Raw genomic sequence first — 15700 nt, 5'->3', positions numbered from 1 at the left:
ACCAGGAAGAATTCTTCCTGTCTATTTTAACCCTAATATTTGCCATCCTAAATCATTATTCCTGTATTCCAAGCCAGATCAAATCCCTTCTTAGATTTTTTTTTAGTAACTTTACTCAGAATTTGATGGATCCATTTCCTCTATGATCTCATCCCCTAGGATTCTGATCATTCAATTTCTTGACTAATTCTAACAAGTATGCTTTAGTTTTAGTCCTTCTTTCTTTTCAGTTGCTCTTTTTAGGTTATTTTCATCTCTCTCTAGAAGAGGCCAAATCAGATCATTCCAATATATGTCTTCTTACACCAAACCATCCTTCCTTCTCTCTTCTCCATCTAGCTTCTCTAGTCTTTTCTCTGTACACACCTATTCCTCCACTGTGCACTAGATGCCAGTTCACATGTCCAGAAGGAACCCACTAACTCTATGTCTCTTCATGCCCCTGGAATACTAATCCTAGTACTAATACTCTGTCATCATCTCTGAAATATTACATTTATTTTCATTTCCTTTGTTCTTTCTACTTGATTGTTCTCAGTGTTCATTGAGCCATTTTATTCCTTTGTCTTCCTGTTACCCATATTCTCTGATATTTATTTATCAATGAATGTAGGTGACAGGCAAATAATTTTAATCCTGGATTTGTATACTTCTCTTTTATAAATATTTTCACATGCATTATTGCTTTTGATCCTGACAATCCTAAGAGGTGAATGAGAACATATATCCCTCTTTCATAGGGTAAAAAACTAAAGTTTGAAACATTTTAAATGACTTGTCCTACAGCTAACCCAAGGTTAGGACCCAGGTCTATTGACTCTTTCTACTGTACTCTATCACCTCTCTCTGGCAGAAGGATTGCAGTCCATTAAAAATCTTCACTGCATTAGAAGCTGGATGGAAATTAACCAAACCCTTCATTGTACCTTTGCAGATGAGAGTCCCTACACTAAATCCGCCAGCCAGACAAAGCCGCCTGATGGATCATTGGCTGTGAGGAGACAGAGCATCCCAGGTTAGACCAGATGGTTGGATTTTTCAGCTGTTTTATTTTTGAACCTTGCTATTTGATGAGCCTAAATAATTCCAACTTGGTAATAAAAATCATGTTATGTCATAGAGCATAGAATACATTCAACATACCTTGTTCAAATAAACAATATTCAAAAAACCAGACTTTGGAAAAGCTTGCCACCTTGTGAGAATTCATCTTGTGTACAAATCCTTTGTCAAATGAGTTGAATTTATATCAACTCTCATTCATTCATTCGCTTTCACAGCAGCATCTATTTCTTTACTGAGAAATTCCTGGCAGAACAAAGGGGTTCAAAATTGCTATAGTGGATCAGTATGCGCTGAATAAAACATTACTCCTTTCTTCTCATCTCTTTCAACCTGAATTTACTTCCACTGGACAATTCTTATGAAATTCTGGGTCTTTGTTTCCTTAGGAAGTTTAGGTTATTGTAATACCGATGAGTGATGTGTACATTTTTCTAACAAAACATTTTGGAGAAATATCTTAAAATGTCTGTATCCCAAATTTGACTATTCGGAACTTTGAACTTGAGAATGACATAAAAGCATGTCAGTTCTGAATTTAAGGAGAGAAACAAATTTTTAAAAGTGTTCATATGTTATCTATACTAGATAATTCACAGAAAAACCCCTACAAAGGCAACTATACTTAAGAGAAGGATTAAGAGCATTAATAAATCTAAGTATTTATCAAAATTAACATGTTTCTATACTTAATACAAGCAAATTGCATACAGCTAAATCTTAGCTACATGATTTTATAGAATAGTAGTCAACAATTCAGGAGAAACAAAGCAGTGTTTCTAATATCAACCTGAAGGATTTGGCAAATCTGCCAGTGAAAAGGGGAATTTTCCATTTAAATATAGAGTCCAGTTTCTGAGCAACCCTATTCATGATTACCATATATTTCTACAAAAACTACATGTGGTTATTTTTACTCATATTTTGAAGGCTTACATTCATTATGAAAGTACATGGCTTGTGAAGAGGCCTATTATGAATATTGTACATCCTTGTATTGCTGCTTTGAAGATTCAAAAGCAATTTGAATGTTGTAATTAGGTGGCATCACCCAGTGGTGAGGTTTCTTGTATTCCATTCTGTCATCCATCATTCTTACTGCTGGTCACATTAAAAAAAACTATTGCAATCAGCTATGGGCTGTGTTCTCTGCTTTTTCCAAGACAGCAATAGGAAGCACCCAAAGTGGGTTGTTCAAGAATGCCAGTTATCCAACACTTCTTTCTTGGATCCTCTACATTATTGGGCACTCAGTCTTCCTCTGCTAAGAAAAGTGAATAAACCTCCCAATGTCCTTCCCACTTTACGTGATACTAAACTCAACCACTGACTATTATCAATGCTTTCCTTTCATAGGTTCTCTAGTGTTAATTACTAAACTCTGCCTGAGGGCCAGACTTTTTCTTAAGATCATTAAATAATTTTAAAATTGCCTGTTAGGTACACAGAATTTGGGTTACTAAGTCTTGATTCATGACACACAAGTGATTCTTCCTTATAGAATTTTTCATTTTGTTCCTCTTGATCACAGAATTAAAAGTCACAGATTCATCGACCTTTTTTTGTAGGCTTCATGGCTTGTTGTCATCGAGTGTGACCATGGACAGATCTCTTTTTGTTTATCCCTTGTGGTCACAGACTAGAAGGGTGGGGAATCCTCAAAATCTGCCCAGTTATTTGTAACAGTTCCAGGAAAACAACTGCACCAGTCAGAGATCTAAGGAAACAAAGTGGTTAATAGCGATCCTTACTTACTAATATCTCAATGAGAAAATTAAAGAACTTCTTGGAAAATGCTTCCTGACCAGCTTCTATTTCTTGATGTTATGAACCTTTGTTTTATGATCTTACTTCAAAGTATCTATTAAGTCATGTGTGGTAAATAAAATTAAAAAAAAAGAAGAAGGGAGTCTTCTTTCATCTTTGACCAAGAAGTCACTTAAAGCAAGATCTAACACAGCATCCTGAAGTCTTTGCAGCCACCTATCCTGCCCATTTTTGCTCCTGTTAAATCCATGGAAGAGAGAAATGTACACTGGAAAAGGCCAGGTAAGTAGGTGTTTGTTACTATTTGGGGGAGCGTCCACTGAAAATTCCCACAGTTGCTTTCCAATAAGCTAGGCTGGATCACAACCTAAAAGAAAGGTTCTCCTGTCCTCTTGCCCCAGTCTTCCTTTTGGTAGCAAGGAAAGATGAGTTCAGAGAAAAGTGCACTAAGGCAAAGGCCTAAAGGAGAGTTTGACTCATCTACCAGCACCTGGATCTCAGTACCAGAGGCACCTCACAAGGCAGATGAAGCTCCAGGACTGTTTTACTGCCCCAGCTACTGGAGAGTAGACAAACTCAAGGAAGCTGAGACTCTAAAGGAGCCAGTCTTACTCCCAATGATCCAATGATGGTACTTTTCCTGATGCAGGGGGTGAGAGTCCATTGGAGGAAGAGTGTAGGATAGTGGAAAGCATCTTAATTTCTTCCCTATTCAAGTTTTCTGAAAGTTTAGACTCTTCTTTGAAACTTATTCTACAAATGTAGACATGGTATCTCTTGGAGTAAGTATGTATGCACATATATGTAGACATTTCCTAATAATACGTTTTTTATAAAACATGGACTCCACTATTTCTGTGGCATAATGAGGAGTAACTTTTGATAATCCTGTCCCAAGAAGGTAACTTTGAATGTTGGCATAAGTATAATTTACTTTTCATTCATATAAAAACTAGCTACCTCTGTCTAAACTCAAAATCACTGCAGCAGTTATTTTGTAATCATAAGTCAAATATGGTTTTCATTAAATGCCAATTCTAACTGTAAATTCTTTCATCCCCTTCCTTTTTTCTTCCCAAAAAAAGGGAATGGATTAAACATCTCTTCAGAGCAAAATGCATTTGCTTTGGATAAAGGGGAAATGCATTATTCATGATATTTTGGGACTTGTCATTTTAATCATGTTTCTTATAGCATAAAATGTAAAAATAAAAAGAATTTTTAGTCTTTCATAAGGTTTTTTAAAAATTTTACTAATATAGAAAAAATGATGAATGTCCCTATCACAATGAAGTTTACATTTAGATTAGAGGGCTATCGTTCTGCTAAAAAATATTAAGGAGGTTTATTTTTCAGTCTGGTCTCTGTATATGTGTTATTATTTTTCCAAAGATAAAAATGAATTCCAAATACAAAGGTGTTATGAACTCACAGATTCTACCAACCATCTCCATCTATTTAAAAGGATCCATTCATCTGATTCCCCTTTGACAGATTACTAGTGAATCGAAGCTTAACCTAGAAGGGTTTTTCCAACTTATTAGAGAAAATCTGTGCAGACTCTGGTTTGGGCAGATTTTGCAATAATTGTGGTTTTGCCTACTCAGAGATGAGGCATTTAATTTTGTTCTGTCTAATCTCAGCGAAGGGAAAAGACTGAATACCACATTAGACCTCAAGGCCTAGAGTTAGTGTATTAGTTATTTGACTTGCCTCTTCTTGCCAGGTAGACTATCTTTCTTTGCTTCTGCTCATCTTGACAAAGAAGTCAGGGCAATTCACAAAGGCAGGAAGATGTCAAATACTCCTGTCTTTTGCATTTCCAAAATTCATGTTTCCCTCAGGAGAATTACCTTAAATCTGTAGCCAAAATAAGACTGAAAAAGTTTATGTACCACCTCCCCTCAAATACAAGAAAAGCCACATCAATTTGGTTATAATAGGATGAAGTTGATAACAGTCTTTTTTGCTTCTCACATTTAGGTATCGGGAAGGAGTTAAATTTGGGGGTGGGGATAAAAATATGGAACTGAGAATCTGCAGCTTCCTATAGCCCAAGATGGATGCAGTCAAACTGTTTAAAATACATCCAAGAAGGGTTTGACACCTACTTAAAAAATCAAGGTCTGTAAAATAATATAGACCCTTGGCACCACAGAGAAACTAGCAACCTTGAATTAAGGAGAAAGGACAGGGATTCTGAAGGTTCTACCCTCTCTGTTCAGCATTTTCTTGTCTTTGTTATGTATATAATTTGATGCTTCATTGGTCTACATTTTCATGATTACAGCAGATATATAGTGGGGCATTTACATTAGGATTTTAGTTCTAACACTGTTCTGTTGTATGATGAGCATTTACTCTGCTTTTTGGGCCTAGTTCTACCTTCTCTATTAATAAATTCCATCCCTGAGCCCTTCGAAAAAATGGGTGAGTCTCATGGATTGGAAAACAAAGTCTCAACAGACTTTGCTTCAACAGCATATATAAAAACATTGTGAAAGAATGGTCCTGCAGATGCTGCCCAAAGATGTTAAATCAGCCATGCTAGTAGTGAGATGACCAAGGCAGGAAAATATCAAGTGACAAGCACCTTTGCTACTCTGTGCCCTGCATTCTCCCAGGCACCCAGTGGATTAAGATGAGGATGATGCGGACTAAGGACCAGGGTGTCCCTACCTGAGCCCTAAGCATCTTCACTAAGAAAGAACCCCAAATAGTGATGTTTACAAGAATTAAAAATACTGAATATTTAAGAAATTGGCTGAACTACATCACTTCTTCAGATTCCTATGGTCATAAGGTCCTTTGTCTGAACCTTTGGTAGTACTGCAAATATGTCTGAGATCCTGGATGAATGGATGAACAGGCAAAGTGGGCAAGCAAGTTTTTCTCTGAATAGTCTGTTGCCTTATGAGGAATATATTTTACTACAAAAAGGTTCAACATAGTCTCTGTTTACTGCATGTTTCCTGACTAACGGTATATGGTGCAGCAGATATTTACATTGACCTTGAGGCTGCACCAAATAGGACATTTCTAAGAAAATGTCTCCTGCCCATGAGTAATGAATAGAATATAGGTCAGCTAGAAGCTAGAGAATTTTAAAGGCCAGAGGTCTTCCGCCAACCTCATTCATTTCTGTTTGAGCAGAAAATCTCTGCAGTCCTATAACACCCGGAGAGACATTTTGAAAACCATTTAATAAAATTGACGAAATGAAAATGATTCATTCATGTGTTGTACTACAGAAAAGGGTGAGGAAAAAAAATGTGAGAATGTAGCCAGAGTCTATAAATAGAGCAATGCAAAACAGAAATTATTACTTCTTATGGCAGGTACACATTAAGGAATCCCTTGAGTTTCTGAGCCAGTTTGGTACATATACTGAGTGCCCCGCAGATAGCACTGAGCAAAACGAGCAGCTTGATTTGTGCATTCAGTGCTGCAACTTTCATTAGCGATTCAGAGAAAATGACAGTCTATTATGTTTGAACTTCTCTCACGCTTTGGTAAACATGGGGGAAATATAATAAAGTGGTACATATGCAGCAGATGACTTTTACACAATAGTTCTTCTTGCATGCCATTTAAGGAAAAATGATTTGTAGAGAATGAGTACTGTGCTTCATTATTTCCTGAGCCCCCTTTGTTGCAGGAGCCATGGCACTAGGGCAATGCCTTGCTCCAGATGCTCAGTTATCAGGGGGGAGTACTTTAACAACAGCTAGCCTGGCCTCCCAGTGTCTGAGGAACCTTTTACAAGGACAGGCCCACAAGAGCTCCCAGGAGGAAAACTTTTCCCTCTGCTTCTTTGATACTGAAGACGCATTCTTCCATCCTCCAGATTAAGGAGAACTTAAATTAGGGTTTTAAACTAAGCGACTTTCTTTTTTTTTCTGAAATGGCTGGTGATGATGGTAGCACATGATTAACAGTAGTGAATCATATACGTGAATGGGGTTAAAATGGGAAATTTTAGGTCATATATGTTACTAGAATAAAAATTAAAAGTTAAAACATAGAACTGTAGAACATGGTGAACCCCATTGTAGATGATAGATTACAGTGAGTAGTACAAGTATAAGAAAGTTCTTTAATGAATTATAACAAATGTATAATACTAATGAAAGGTGTTAATCATAGGGTGGTACATGGGGAAAATATAGCTACTGTAAACTGTGGACTGTAGTTAATAGTACAATTTTAATATTCTTTCATCAGTTGTAACAAAGGTACCACACTAATGCAAAGTGTCAAAAATAAGGAAGTATATGGGAACACATGATTTTTCTATAAACCTACAACTTGTTTAAATTTTTTAAAAAATAATAAAATATTAAGCGACTTTAGAGAGTTAGGCTGGGTACAAGTGGTATTACTTGACTGATATTGGGAAAAATGAAAACCACCTTACAAAGGATGTGATACTTGGGCCCATCAAGATGCCTCTTACTTACCCACTAGCCTTAAATAAATGCCTTAGAACAGTTTCCCCAAATATCAGTCACTCACATGTCACCTTTGTGACTTTTGTTATATCTCAGTGTCCTACCTGTACTCTAATTCTTGCTACGTGTAGTATATTTTTTATAGATTTGATTCATATGTTTACTTAGCTTTATTCTAATTTTTAATATCTATGATTTGATGTGCTTATTATGTTTTTTCTAATATAAATTAAAATAATTTCCAAATTCTGGGAAAAAAATGTCCATGTGCCCCCTTGAATCATCTTGCATACATCAGTGTTTATATACATTATATCTGGGTAAACATTGAGTTGGAATGAACTTCTTCTCAGAAGAAATGATTTTGAGAACCTTGATACTATATACTTAGAAAGTACATCAGTAAGTAATTGTTTCATTATAGTACAGAAACAGGACATTTGAATGAAAGTGGAAGCCATCTGGAGCTTCTGCTTAAAAAAAAAAAAAAGCAACATTAAAACAGAAAGGGGAGGCTGAACAATATTAACCCAAGGCCTAAATAATAAGAGAAAAATGATCACAGAGTACTCTGTCCAAAGAGAGAGAGAGGAACTATATATAAGTGGAAAATTATGAGTTGTCACAATTGTGTTCTACATTCCAAACTTTGGGCTAATCATTTTTATGAATGTTTTCTTTCTTCCTCACAAAACTTTCCAGAAGATAGTTTGGCTAATTTACCTCTTACAGACATGCAAACTTAAGTACTGAGCAGGGAAAATAACTTTCCCAAATCACAGAGCTAGAAAGTGGTGAAGTTTGGATGAACCCCTAGATAAGTTTGAATTTTGACTAGAGTCCCAAGGAATGAGAGAAGGGAGGGGGTGGTGGAGATGATCCTTAATAGGAATGAGAAGTAAAAGATTTCATTTCTAGAGGCCAAGTGAGCCTCTGCTCCGAGGTATCTACAAAGTGCGAAGTAAGCAGGAGCCTCTGAGGAGGGTGGTCTCTGTCCGAGTCACAGAACCCACCATGACCACCCTGATTGGAGGTGGGTTCATTGAGTGATGGCTTGTGGGCATCTCTAGGGCTCAAAGGACCAGAAGGTGCAAACTAACAGCACTTCAGGTTGGGCTCTCATTTAGTCTATCCATTTATGATTTTCAGGATTTCCAAGGCAATGAAAAATCAAATCAAATTGGTCAGGCAGGCTTTTAAATATTGTTTTTTAACAGATATCCTCATAAATGTATCCATTTTGCTTCCTTTTTTAAAACTTGGAATAATGCAAACTTTAAAATAATACTGAATAAATGAAAATAGTATGGTGGTCTTGAGAGGGCTGGTGGTCTTAAAAGGCTTTTTTTTTTAATACAGGAGAGGTTACAGCATGTTTGTATGCTGATAGGGTTGATCTAGTGAAGCAGGAGAAATTGACTCAGAAGGGATAGGGGATGCAAGCAAAGAATTTGAAGATGCTAGCAGGGGACCATCAGCATGCAGTGGAGGAGTCAGCAGGCAAAGGCAGAGGAGGAGGGCACCGAGGCAGGAGGGGGTAGATGTGGTGCTTAGAAGATATGTCAGTCCTTTCCTGATTGCTCTATTTCTCAGTGAAATAAGAGATGAGAGTCAGGAGGGGAAGGGAATGTTAAAGGCATGTAGAGAAAGGAGGTGAATGGGAGAGTGGATTGCTTAGAGCCGAATCAGGGGACTCTGCTGCAGTGCTATTCTCCTACTTAAATATAACCTGCTTCTCTCTTACCCTATATCTTCCAATAGAAGGATAAAATGAACTCCCTTTGTAATGCCAATGCCCCAGTGTTCCTCCCTATATATCATATGCCATTTCCCCTGAGATTTCTCCTACAACTTCTCTCTTTGCTTTTATGAACACGTAGCATATATCTTTGTTGAAGCTTTGGCAATTCAGTTCATCCAGTTTCAAGGTGCTCTGCAATTGTTTTCCTAAGCTCTAGATTTTTCTCCCTAATTTAGATTACAGTCCCTTAAAATTCAAGAAAATGTTTCTTTTTAAAAATTACCCACATAGTTTTGTCCTGCAGGATTCATAGCTGGTATGCAGTTTATGTTTGCTGAATTAAAGACTCTCCTTTCATCACTTACCTTAGGATCCCAACCCAACCTTTACAAAAGGAAATGGAATGATGGTGAAGTAGAATTTGTATCTACTTCTGCTCTTTCTCTAATAACATCTAAACAGACCCCTCCAACCCCACCCCACCATGTACGTATCTTTCTCTCTGTTGTACTCTTTCAATATAGGACATTCTACATCAGACTTCTGTTTCATTGTTTTTAATGACAGGAAACTTACTGGCTTACAAGGTAGCCCCCACTTTCTTATAACTCTGCCTGTTGGGAATTATTCCTTATGCTGGTGAGCTGAAATTTCGACCTTATACCTCTACCAATTGGCTCTAATTTGTCTGAACATTCAACAAATTAGTCTTTCAGACACTTGAATACAAGTATCTCTTACCTGAGTTTTGTTTTTTTTAACCAGATAGAATATTTCCCTTCCTTCAACCCTGCCTTACATGAAATGTCTTCACCCCTGGTAGTCTTTCTCCAGTTGGTCAGTGCTCCTTAATATGTGGCAACCAAACTGAATAGTTCTTCTAGCTATTGGTCTGAAGAGATGAGAGTTCAAGATAAGTATTACCGGGAAGCGGACTTGGCCCAATGGATGGGGCGTCCTACTACATGGGAGGTCCGCTCTTCAAACCCCCGGCCTCCTTGACTCGTGTGGAGCTGGCCCATGCGCAGTGCTGATCCATGCAAGGAGTGCCATGCCATGCAGGGGTGTCCCCCGCGTAGGGGAGCCCCATACGCTAGGAGTGCACCCCATAAGGAGAGCTGCCCAGGGTGAAAGAAAGTGCAGCCTGCCCAGGAATGGTGCCACACACATGGAGAGCTGACACAGCTAGATGACGCAACAAAAAGAAACACAGATTCCTGGTGCTGCTGATAAGGATAGAAGCAGTCACAGAAGATGACACAGCAAATGGATACAGAGAGCAGACAACTACGGGGTGAGGGGGAAGGGGAGAGAAAGTTTTAAAAAAACAAAAACAATAAGTATTACCTTCCCTGATATGGATATTATACTCAATTAACGAAGATGAGCATTGTATTTTTTTAACAAGATGATTTTTTTTTTTTAAATATTGAACTTACAATCAACTAAAACTTATCTGTCCTCATAAACTGCTCTGAAGAGCTAGGTTTCCCTGTATCGAGTGGTCAAACTCCATAAAATCCTTTTACTCTTTGTTCTGTTATCTACATAATTATTTCTATTACATTCAGTTAGTAAGACTTAAGAAGAGAAGAGAAAGGGAACTAAATTTGTTGGGCATCTACCGTGTATCAGAAATCATCTAGGTCTTATTTATTTACAAATAAGCATCATTATCCCATTTTTGTGAAAGAAATTACTCACAGAGGCTTACGTAACTTGATCAGGTTTATCCAACAACAGAGTTGGTTGAATTTAGGATTATTACCTTCATTCAGAGTCCCTAATCTGTCAGCTGTGTGTACCAACTCCAAAATGATTCATCCTCTCCTTCTAATCTGATAGAAAGAATCTTGATTCCTGTTGGGGATTAAATCATGACCTCACAAAAGACATGTTCAGGTCTTAATCTGTGTATGTTTTAGTTAAATTGTGGCCAAATTGAATAAGTTTGGGTCTTATATAAGTAAAGACCTTAAAAAGAGGAGAAATTAGGACATGGTCAGTCAAAAGAAGCCAGAAGTTAGAGGAAATCACAGGAAAAAGCCAGAAGTCAGTGGCAACCAGAAGATCATACACAAGGAAAGAGAGATACCCATGCGATGGGAGGCAGAGGTGCCAGCCAAAGAACTCCAAGGACTGCAGCGAGACAGAACCAGAATACTACAGAGTTCAGGAAGAACACAGTCTTGCTGAAGAAACTTGACTTTGAACTTCCTACCTCCCAAACCATGAGCCAATAAATTCCTGTTGTTAAGCCAACCAGTGTGTGGTGTTTGTCACAGCACCCTGATGGACTAAGACAGTTCCTGATCATCATGTATATTTACTTCCCTTCCTAGCAGTGAATTTAGCTGCAGATTTGGTAAGCATCAAAGTTTGCACATAACAGTACCAAGGACAGAGCTTTATAACCCCCTTCCAGAAACCTTGCTCCCTCCCCCATTAACAGTGATCTGCAGACTTTGGGGGATCATTCTCAGGGAGCCTCGAAGCCACAGACCTTCAGCCCAGTTCTCTATCTTATCCACAGGCTATTGTAAGAGATCTTTCCAAAGACCCCTGAAATGCTAAAAGACTGTACTTATATTGTTTTTGGGGTTTTTTTTTTAAGATTTATTTTTTAAATTTATTTCTCTCCCCTTCCCCCGCCCCAAGTTGTCTGCTCTCTGTGTCCATTCGCTGTGTGTTCTTCTGTGACCGCTTCTATCCTTATCAGTGGCACCAGGAATCTGTGTTTCTTTTTGTTGCGTCATCTTGTTGTGTCAGCTCTCCGTGTGTGCAGCGGCCACTCCTGGACAGGCTGCACTTTCTTTCACACTGGGCGGCTCTCCTTACGGGGTGCACTCCTTGCACATGGGGCTCCCCTATGTGGGGACACCCCTGCGTGGCAGGGCACTCCTTGTGCGCATCAGCACTGCGCATGGGCCAGCTCCACACGGGTCAAGGAGGCCCGGGGTTTGAACCACGGACCTCCCATGTGGTAGACAGACACCCTAACCACTGGGCCAAGTCCACCGCCCTAACACCTGCTTTTTTTGTCCCATGGTAAGAGGGTAAGTAATAGGGAATCAGATTTAGAAGCAAGTTAGGGTAGAACTTTGTAAGAAGTACAAAAAGGACAGCAACACTTACTGGTTAGAACCCAGGCTCTGGAGCCATCCTGCCTTGTCTCAATTCCAGCCCTGCCCCCCACTACTGTGGGACCTTACGCTGGTTCTTAAGCTTCATGCTTCAGTTTTCCCTTTGTAGGAAATGAGAGAAAAAGGATTGCATGAGCTAATACATCTAAAGCATCTATATTCGTTTTCTATTGCTGTGTAACAATATTTTCACAAACTTGGCCACTTCATACAATGTACATATTATCTTGGTTTCTGTGGGTCAAGAGTCTAGGGAGAGCTAACTGGTGCTCTCTTTTTTTTTTTTTATTATTATTTATTTTTTTTTTTTTTAATTACATTAAAAAAAAATATGAGGTCCCATTCAACCCCACCGCCCCCGCCCCCCACTCCCCCCACAGCAACACTCTCTCCCATCATCATGACACATCCATTGCACCTGGTAAGTTCATCTCTGAGCATCACTGCACCCCATAGTCAATGGTCCACATCATAGCCCAGACTCTCTCATGTTCCATCCAGTGGGCCCTGGGGGGATCTACAGTGTCCCGTAATTGTCCGTGAAGCACTATCCAGGACAACTCCACGTCCCAAAAACGCCTCCACATCTCATCTCTTCCTCCCGTTTCCCACACCCAGCAGCCCCCATGGCTACCCTTCCCACACCCATTCCACATTTTCTCTGTGGACTCTTGAGGGTCTCAAAAAGCTGCTGTCAAGGCGTCAGCTGGGGCTGCAGTCTCATCTCAGGATTGACTGGAGGAGGACCTGCTTCCAAGTCCACTCAGTTTGTTGGCGGAAGCCAGGCCTTTGCAGCTATTGGACTGAGGACTTCAGTTTCTTGCTCGATGTTCAGCCTCCACACAGCTGCCTGCTTCCTCAAAGCCAACAGGGGAGGGAAAGCCTCCAGCAAGATGGGCCCTGCAGGCTCATGTCCGTAATCCCATGATCCCGCACGTATGCCACATTCTACGGGTTAGAAATAAGTCACAGGCGATGTCCACACTATGGCAAGGGGACGATGCCAGGGCGTTGAGTATCAGCAGGCAGGGGCCACCAAGGGCCACCCCAGAGTCTGTCCACCACAGCAACTTAAGTCAGGCCTGCACATCTAATGTGCTTAAAAGTGTTAGTTATTAACTGAAGCTATCTCAGGAGGCACGCGGATCTTTCTGAGAGGATTAGTTTCACACAGCGGGGATTCCAACAGGGACTGTAGGCACATAGAAAAGAAGCAAGCCAAGTTAAGTCTTTCACTAGATGACTCTTAAAATCGCCTTTGATTTCATCCATTCGCCTGGCAAAGTAAACAAGCTGTCTTCCTCCTTTCTCACAGTCTCCTCAAGCATCTTCCTGGGTTCATCACTCCTTTTCTCTTCATGTGCTGCCTTTTTTTCCTCCTGTTTTTCCATTTTACTCACCTACGTGAAAATGGCAAATAGAGCGTTCTAAATGACTTTCTCTGAGAATTCTGAGAGGGACCCTGGTCCCAATTAGAAGAGCCAGACTTGGGATGGAGAAGGCTTGGCCCTGCTGTGCTAGGGAGGGTAGATGGGAGATGACTGAGGCACTCTTACAGCATACTGGTAACTAAATATTAGCAATACAATAATCATAAAGCATCCCTGTTATTTCTTTAATGTAGGCAATTTCCCAGTAGAGTGTTGAGGTGTTAATTGCTTCTGTACTTCTTTAGTTGACAGATATGTCCTTTTTCACCTGGGTAAGAGAAGCAATTATTATAATACTCTCATGGGCTTGGTGAGATATTCTTTAATGGATTTTAAAGGCATTGGTAGAGTATGTGCTTTTAAAGGGAAACGGCCCTGTGTTCTGTTTGTGCTTGGTAACAAGAGTGGCTATTGTACTCAGACCACATGATGAATCTGTTAAGAGAAAATACGCAACGGGAAAAAAAGACTAGTAATATTTTTTCAGGAGATATGTATCCAGATCTCAGATATGAGGAAAATATCTTCCTATGTGTGCATATATCACTGAGTTAAGCCATGATTAAACAAAACAAAAAAAGAGTAAGGCTTTTTAAAAATATCGAGCAGGGCATTTTTCTCATGAATCACAACATGAAGTTGTTATTCTCTAGAACTCGTATGGCCTTCCAGATGCAGGTTTGGCAGGTCGCTAAGGCAATACAAATCAGTAAATATTACTTTACCCATTGTGTGAAAGTGACTTTCACAATTCACTTGATCTATAATTTGTTTTAACTTTTCTTACTTACATTCAAGAAGTAAAAATAAATGCTTCAGTACTTTTCATTAGCATTTGGAATTTTTTGTATGACTCACATTGGCAACATATCACTTTGTTATCAAAGTGATGTAGTGGAAGGAAGATTGGATTTAGAGTTAAACACCCATTTTAAGTTCTAGCAAAATTATTTGCCTGACATGTGTCCTTAGGCAAGTCATCTAACCCGGCAAAGCTTTAGATTTTTCATTTTTAAGATCCTGAGCTTTTGTGAGACTCAAATAAGAAAATGTTTGTGACTCTATTGGATAACGTGTTAAGTGCTAAACACATGTAAAGTGATATTATCAAAGGAAAATCTAGGGGAGTGGGTGTACTCGTGGTTTAGGGCCTGCTTCTCATGTATGAGATCCTGGGTTCAATCCCCTATCCCTCCAAAAATAAATAAATAAATAGACAGGAGAGGACATGTTTTTTAAAAAGCAAACAGGAAATTCTAGACTTCGAGGTACCTGAATGCTTACATAATTTGGGGGAGGAAGCTCTTTAAGAAAAAGAATACAAAAATACCTTTTTCAGTTTTTACAAAAATGTACGATGATGTGAACACATTGCTAAGACCCCTTCCAAGGCTCTGGAAAAAACTTGTGCCAGTGAGGGGCCCAGACGTCGAAGTGCCATTAGCTTAACAATTGTATTATATATACAGACATACAGAATGCCAGAGCTGAGAATTACTATGATGCCATCTGACAGTTTTCACACCTGGCTTTTGTTAAAAACAAACCTCTTTTCAAACAAAATATTACATGGAGGAACAAAAGAGAAAACAAAAATACTTGAAGGCAGAACAAGAGTTTCACCCACCTGGTCTCCTTCCCTTGGTGCCTCAAGAACTTCAGTTGGAAATAGAATTTGGAGGAACATACTACGTTTAATTAACTTTAAGACCCACTTTCTTCCCCACATTTTAACAACTACGAAACCAGGATACAACTTACCACAGTTCTCAAGTCTGTGTAGTTGTGATGTCATCGTTATTGCCGGTGCTTGCTTTCACTTGTTCTAATTCCTGGTGATAGGATTGCACAAGTGTAAGGCCTAGAAGTTCCAGGCAAGAAACAATTTTAGGGCCATTTGAGGAAGTAATATGCATTGTCTGTAAGTGCTTATTTGACATTTTGCAGTAAGATCAAGGAAGCACAAGGATCAGAACTTGTCAAATGAGTCTCAACAACTTGGAAGAAAATCCAAGAGATAATAACAGAGCACTCTTTTTATGAAATGCAGCATCACCAGTGCTCTTGGTGGCCCAGAGGACAATACAGGCACCAATGACTCCAGTT

At 39.2% G+C, this 15700-nt stretch overlaps 1 protein-coding gene across 31 annotated transcripts in view; it reads left to right on the top strand.

Moving 5' to 3' along the window:
- GRIP1 (glutamate receptor interacting protein 1) overlaps positions 1 to 15700 on the top strand; it is a 746896-nt gene that overhangs the window by 550197 nt on the left and 180999 nt on the right. For 25 of the 31 annotated variants that reach the window (XM_071218929.1, XM_071218930.1, XM_058308387.2 and 22 more), the window contains exon 2: positions 935 to 1015. The exons of the other annotated variants lie outside the window; for them this stretch is intronic. In XM_071218929.1, coding sequence (XP_071075030.1) covers positions 935 to 1015 — 81 coding nt within the window. The remainder of the gene's footprint in view (positions 1 to 934; positions 1016 to 15700) is intronic. 31 annotated transcript variants of the gene reach the window in all.

Source organism: Dasypus novemcinctus, chromosome 12 (genome assembly GCF_030445035.2).
Source record: "Dasypus novemcinctus isolate mDasNov1 chromosome 12, mDasNov1.1.hap2, whole genome shotgun sequence".
Lineage (NCBI taxonomy): Eukaryota > Metazoa > Chordata > Mammalia > Cingulata > Dasypodidae > Dasypus > Dasypus novemcinctus.
This window is presented reverse-complemented; position numbering and strand designations above follow the sequence as displayed.